This window comes from Sebastes fasciatus, chromosome 3, assembly GCF_043250625.1.
Source record: "Sebastes fasciatus isolate fSebFas1 chromosome 3, fSebFas1.pri, whole genome shotgun sequence".
Classification (NCBI taxonomy): domain Eukaryota; kingdom Metazoa; phylum Chordata; class Actinopteri; order Perciformes; family Sebastidae; genus Sebastes; species Sebastes fasciatus.
In genome coordinates, this window is record NC_133797.1 from 19,804,909 (window position 1) to 19,811,959 (window position 7,051).

General features: G+C 38.9%; 1 protein-coding gene and 1 non-coding gene across 2 annotated transcripts; both read left to right on the forward strand.

Moving 5' to 3' along the window:
- The first annotated feature begins 1,265 nt into the window (after positions 1-1,265).
- rps3a (ribosomal protein S3A) lies at positions 1,266-6,210 on the forward strand. The gene is made up of 6 exons (XM_074629456.1): positions 1,266-1,414; positions 2,298-2,401; positions 3,708-3,895; positions 5,110-5,318; positions 5,590-5,699; positions 6,037-6,210. Exons 1-6 carry the CDS (start codon positions 1,353-1,355, stop codon positions 6,165-6,167), a joined length of 804 nt encoding a protein of 267 aa, XP_074485557.1. The 5' UTR covers positions 1,266-1,352; the 3' UTR covers positions 6,168-6,210.
- Positions 5,765-5,835, forward strand: LOC141765457 (small nucleolar RNA SNORD73). The gene has a single exon (XR_012593506.1). It is a non-coding gene; the product is annotated as a small nucleolar RNA SNORD73 (small nucleolar RNA).
- Positions 6,211-7,051: the final 841 nt, after the last annotated feature.

Consider the following 7,051-nt stretch of genomic DNA (forward strand, 5'->3'; position numbering starts at 1 on the left):
TGAACGTTAGTGAGACTGGCATAGTCCTAATAAATCCAGACGTTTAAACTTACCAGTCTAAAGCTGACTTAACTTAACTTAAAAATAATGAACTAATTGCTGTGTGTCACAATCATATCACAGTTTCTATTGGCCAAAAGCTAACGTGTGTGGGTGTAATGGACACAATGTGCTTGTTTTAATGGTGCAAATGGTCCCCATCACCATCACTATCATACAGCACAATTTTATAATTTATAACAAATTATTTTGTGGACCCCCTGACAGAGTGCCCGGACCCCACTTTGAAAATCACCGGAATATATGACATGATATGTATGGAAACAAATAAAGGCTGGGAATTTATATAGAAATGAATAACAACAGTAATTGTGAAATTTAATCACCACTGAATAATAAAACTGGCCTATTTTAAATTCCCAGTAGATCATTTGTTTTTCAATTTCAAAAACTTGATGTCTTTAGAGAAATTGATTAACAGCGAGACAACAGATTTTTATTATTTTCAGAACAGAAGGCTCACATCAATGTTATGTTCAACAGTTATTAGATACAGTCAGACCCCCCCCCATCCCAAAAACAATAAATAAAAATTAATTAATTATCAATAATAAACAATAAACAATAAACAGATGAAAAAGGACATTTGACATAAAATAACATACAGTGGTTAAATGTGACTGTAAAAATAGGCATAATTTGCTTCCACTGTGAATTTTTTTTGTTTTTCTATATTAATTGATTTCCAAACTTAGATCAATGGCTAATATTGAGCATTGATCCAATATCAGTGCTTTTTTTAATTTCAATTAAAAATATATATTCCTCACTGTGTTGAATGGGGATTGTTCGTTTGTGTAACTGGATAAAACTATAAATTTCTCAATTATTCAGTTTGCTTAAAAAAAATAAAACCTCTATTTGTTTCCGAGACAAAGCAGATTTTTTTTTTTTATATATTAATTGATTTCCAAACTTAGATCAATGGCTAACATTGAGCATTGATCTAATATCCTTTTTTTAATTTCAATTAAATATATATATTCCTCACTGTGTGGAATGGGGATTGTTCGTTTGTGGATAAAACTATAAATTTCTCAATTATTCAGTTTGCTTAAAAAAATTAAAACCTCTATTTGCTTCCATAAACACCACAAAGAAAGTTATTTACAGTAAACAGTTCACTTCATGAAGCTCATGAGAATATTGTCCTCCTACCAGCAGAGGGGGCTAAAAAAAGAAGCCACAACAAACACTCGCGAGAAAAAAAAGACAAATCTCACGACCTAAGCCGATCTCTTTAACTCTCGCGGGATTTCCTCCTTCCTCCTCTTTCACTCCCTGTAGCCAACATGGCAGTCGGCAAGAATAAGAGACTGACCAAAGGCGGCAAAAAAGGTGCCAAAAAGAAGATGTAAGTAGCAAATTCTCACATTCATACACTAAAGAAGCTTTGCCCTTTTCACTAGTGTCGCTTGGGTGCAAGAAATGTGAAGGATGAAGCTGATTTTAGACGGATACTACCATGGTCACAGTGCTATAGTCTCGTCACCGGCCTCTGCAGCGCTGGATGGAGTTGTAACATGCTGTTTGTCCTCTGCGCTGTAGTATTGTGTCATAATTAAGTCTATGTTGAGTATTTCATGCAGGGGATTGTGTGTACGAGAGCTTAAAGAGCCGTGTCAGTCCAGCCACATAGTTAAGACCAGTAATGTTAACGTTATTTGCTAAAACCTACCAAATGTTAGCATGGATTTAGCCGCGTTAGCTACCAACATGGCAGCTGATCAGCACAATTAAGATGATTATTGCTCAGGTTAATGGTGTTGTATGACTTTAATTAACAACCACGGGGGTCTGGATTGCATGGCAATGTTTAGGAAAGTCAAGCCAAATGTATTTCTATAGCACATTTACAACATGAGCAGACCAAAGTGCTTTACAGACAGAATAAAACCAAAATCTCACACATCCACAGACAGAGACCAAGGTAACATCCATGAGTAAAAGACTGTTCTAATGAGCATTTATAAAAGGCCAATTAGTAATCACAATTCACAAAAAGCCATAGAAAAGAGGTGGGTCTTGAATGTGCTGACATTGATCAGATGTTAGTAAATCCTCCATGGTGCCTGCTAACATGGAGCAGTGCTTCCTCAGTGCATGCTGCTGCTTAGCTGGTTTGTTAGCAGCAGTGAGTGCTCTGAAGCTCACTGCTAACAAACCTGTCTCTGAGTGTCTTCTTCTGCTCAGGCTTTGCTCTAAAAGTGCTTGTTGTCTCTCTCTCTCTCCTGCAGTGTCGACCCTTTCTCCAAGAAAGACTGGTATGATGTCAAGGCACCAGCCATGTTCAACATCCGCAATCTTGGCAAGACCTTGGTCACCAGGACTCAGGGAACCAGTAAGTCAGAGTCTGATAGTGTAATTTCTCAATATGTAGGTGCAATAATACTCAGCAGTCTTCTACAAACAAGCTAAATGCTAGGGATGTCGCGGTACCAGAAATCTAGTAGTCGATACCTATACCAGTAGGGGTGTAACGATTTTACTACGATACGATTTCCATGGTTCCAATACGATTCAAGACGATATTTGGCTCATCTAGAGCGATACCATAGGATTCAATGATTTGAAATCAATACAGTAACTTTTTTTGCCAATAATTCAATCAGTGTGATTGTGAAATAAATAGCTAGATACTGGACAGTGCAGGTCAGGATTCCTCAAAGTTTTTCTTGTAATGGAATGAGGGATAAATTAATTATGGATATAAACAAGTACACAACGGTTAATGGCAAATACATACAGCTTTTATTATAAAATAATAAAAAGTGCACCTGCAGGACCATGTAATGCATACCGGTGCTCATCTTCCTCCAGCCGCTACTGGGTGAGAGAGGAGGAGTCCAGTACGTCGTTCGTCTGCATGCACGCCATGGATGCGCGCTCGCGCTGCAGAGAGTATAGCTGGCAAGCTAGCGCATGTCTGGAGAACCGGAGTGACATTTAACATTTCTTTACTAATACAAGTGCTAAAAAAAAATTCATATAACGTTTGTCGTCCTTAAATACAAGGTGCAAATCCTTAATGCCGATACAATCGATTTTTGCGTTTCAAATCGATTTTATATCGATATACCTCTCCCGTGAAGGACAACTTGCAGAGTACCTATCGATGTAGTTGTACCGTAGGAATATAAATCGATACATTGATGTAGTAGATGAATCGTTACACCCCTAAATACCAGTCAATTTACCCGATTCTTGATACCAATTCGATACCACGGTAAACAAAAAACGATAAATCCCATGTAATTCAACACACACTCCTTTTATTAAAACATTTGAACATTACAAAAAACAGAGGCATCTAGCCTTTAAGTAATAAATAAAAAGAAATGTCTGTTCACATTGCAAAACAGAACAGTGGCATGTAGCCTTCAAGTATTTAAAACAAACAATATTGTCTGGATGTCTGTCTTTGAGGTGCTTTGCTAAATTGGAAGTATTTCCTCCTTTGGAAAGAAAAGTACAACGGCACTGTTACGGCACCGCATACTGGTTTTTGAGAATCTATTATTACTCCTTGTAACTCCGCCGCTAAACAAGTATCCCATTACTGAGCCTCCACTGATTCCAGAGGTTAATACTTTCATTCCTACATGTGCTTGTTTTCTAACTTATGCATGTTATTCACAACCACTTAGGAATCGCCTCAGATGGTCTTAAGGGACGTGTGTTCGAGGTGAGCCTCGCTGACCTGCAGAACGACGAGGTGGCCTTCCGCAAATTCAAGCTCATCACCGAGGATGTCCAGGGCAAAAACTGCCTCACCAACTTCCACGGCATGGACCTGACCCGTGACAAGATGTGCTCCATGGTCAAGAAATGGCAGGTAATGATCGTGTTTTTATGATTAGTACTGCATGTCCCTCTGAAAATGTCACTGTAGCCATTGTGAGTTTTGGCAACGATGCCAAATTAAATTTTTACCTTTTGAGATTCAGTTTACAAGTAATTCCTTAATAAAAATGTTAATTGTTGGTTTATATCCCTCAAATGAAAATTGAGTACACCTAAAACATACGCTGATTTTAGGAGCAGTGGTAGTGGACAAGTGACGTTGGGTCATTACTGGAGGATCAGTTAAACTGCTGGGGAAAATTTAACGGGAATGACAGTTGAGGTTTCTACTTTTAGGTGCGTGATCAACTCTGTAGTACCAGATTTTCTCCAGTGGTAAAGGTAGACGACTGGTACTGAAGAGACACTTCTAGAAAAGAGCATGGATGATTGATTAAGGTTGCTGGAGAAAAGCAGAAAAACTAAATGCATTTGTGTTTGAGTCATTGAAATTGTCGATTTCACTGTTTTTATTGCAAGTGGTGGAATATTAAGACCATATTAGAGTATATGGGTGAAACTGCAATATTTCACAAAAAGGAACCACTTATGAATCAGATGTAAATTGTCTTAGAATTTGAGAACTGACTTATTTTTATCATTAAATAACTGTTTGGTAAGTCTGAGGTCTCCTGAAGGGCGATAATTCCTCTCCTGTGACCATTGTTCAAATGATGGCAATATCCTCTGCACATTTTCCATGCAGTGTTTTTTAATCTTAGAGCCCTAATAGGGAGACGATAGTTGGCCAAATCACATTGTTTTGATCCTGAAACACAGCTATTGGGCTCCATGAACTTGGAAGAAAAGTTAAGTTGTGTCAGTTTTTTGTTTTTTTTCCCCCACCCCCTAAATAACTTTGTAAAGCAAGTGAGTTAAAGCATCAAATGTTTTTGTGATTACTGGAAGAACAGCCTACAGTTACTGGAATCAATACATGATTTTGGTTGGTTTTTGCTCCTGAAAATATGGAGGGATGGTCGTACATCAGTAACTTCACATCCATTGTGCTTTCCAAAATGTGTTTGATTTATAAGTTATGAAATAAGTGTGTATACCAGACACAAAGTGAACAAAACTGGCATTCTGGTTATATTGTTTGAAGAAGGAAATGTGGTAGGAAGCAGGTTGAAGGTAGAATACCGGGAATGTCACAAAGTGAAACTGGTGGAGTCTAACCACGATTGATTTGTTGTTTCCCCTCAGACCATGATTGAAGCTCACGTGGATGTGAAGACCACCGACGGCTACCTTCTGCGTCTGTTCTGCGTGGGTTTCACAAAGAAGCGCACCAACCAGATCAGAAAGACCTCATACGCCCAGCACCAGCAGGTCCGTCAGATTCGCAAGAAGATGATGGAGATCATGACCCGCGAGGTTCAGACCAACGACCTGAAGGAAGTTGTCAACAAACTGTAAGTCGTTGAACATTTTGTATTTTCTTATTACAACACAGACTTTGTCTTTGGCAAAACACCTATTACATTTTGTGTTTATGTACAGATAGTCTTGGCTTTTGCTGATTTAAATATCTTGTTTGTTGTTCTCATCTTGTCAAAGATGGTGGCCTTGGTCGATGGTAGTTTATTTTTATGTAACAAAATGTGCTTTTTGATGAGTTTCCTGGTGTTTGTGACTTGTGAATACCCTTTGCATTAATTTGTTGTATGTTGTGCCGTGTTCCAGGATACCTGACAGCGTTGGTAAGGACATTGAGAAGGCCTGCCAGTCCATCTACCCTCTACATGACGTCTACGTTCGCAAAGTCAAGATGCTCAAGAAGCCCAAGTTTGAGTGTAAGTGACGCACAGCTGTAACACGGGCCCGTGCCTGTGGGTTTTTATTTTCCACTCCCTGTGGGAACGCATGATGACAAACCGTTTCGGTCCCAGATGATCGCCTGATTACTACCCATTGAGATCACCTGACGTTCCCATACAAGAAAACCATACCGTTTTCATTGATTGTGTGGAAGGATGAAGCAGGTTTCCAGTTGTGTAAAATCTTGAATGGGTTTGAGGCGTGATGGATGAAGCATTACAGTATCATTGCAGTTTTCACTCTAAACATCTAGCTGCTTATTGCCAGTTTCCTTAACCTTTGTAGTTAAAAGGTGTGTGTGTTGTGTTGCAGTGGGCAAACTGATGGAGCTGCACGGTGAGGGCGGCGGTGCCAGCAGCACAGCAAAGGCAACCGGTGACGACGCTGGAGCAAAGGTGGAGAGGGCTGACGGCTATGAGCCCCCAATCCAGGAGACAGTCTAAAACACCCTGACAGATTTAATAAAAAATGTAAATGACCAACAAACTCTGTTCTTTTTGTTTTTGTGCATATGTTGTTCACATGTACGGGAGGTAGACGCAACAGAAACGGTTCAATTTGAGGCTCACCTCTTCCTAACCGAACGCGATGTGAATGAGCAAACATCACATTGTTTCAGTTTTTCCCAATGTTGTCCTAACCTCACCCTCACTCTATTTAGCAAAGTTCATGCACTTTCAATCTATTTTCACTGGTCAACATCAACGCTGACAGTAACTGACACAAATCAATATCACACTCTGTGATAGTGTGACATCGCTCATAGTACATCTGGACATTTTTAAAGCGCTCCATTCGCCAGTTTGCTGGCTCGCTGTATGTTAAGGTGTTACACTTTGAGGCTGTAGTTGTACTGTATTATATTATACAGTGTCCATAATTTACACCCTTATAGGTCTAACACATTTACAATCTATACCAACTACTGTGTTTAGTGATTTGAGAATATATTTAAGTGTAGAAGTATAAATATGAAGCCTATACTGCATAAACCCCACTTACATTTTTCTACCTCATACTTGTTTCCAAAATTTGGTCAATCCAGGGGAAACTGGTGCTTCCAGGATGTAAAACATGTTTCTATAAAAATCAATTAGGTAATCTAATGTTGGTTTAAGCCATGCAACCTTCAACAGGGCTTCTTATTTATAACTAGGTTACTGCAATGCTTGATTTGGTATTATATATAGACATTTCTTTATTCATGCTTCACTATGCCCTGTGACTCACAGGATGTCAGCACCTAATGGTTTATTTTAGTAATCCTAATCTGGTAGCAATATCTTTATTCCCTTGAAGTGTATGACCTTTATTCGAACCTAATTTC

What these genes read in the sequence shown, in the direction of transcription:
- rps3a (XM_074629456.1), top strand. Translation starts at nt 1,353, where the DNA reads ATGGCAGTCGGCAAGAATAAGAGACTGACCAAAGGCGGCAAAAAAGGT. An exon ending in AAAGGTGCCAAAAAGAAGAT is followed by an intron (nt 1,415 to 2,297) that starts GTAAGTAGCAAA and finishes TCTCTCCTGCAG; the next exon opens with TGTCGACCCTTTCTCCAAGA. An exon ending in CAAGAAGCCCAAGTTTGAGT is followed by an intron (nt 5,700 to 6,036) that starts GTAAGTGACGCA and finishes GTTGTGTTGCAG; the next exon opens with TGGGCAAACTGATGGAGCTG.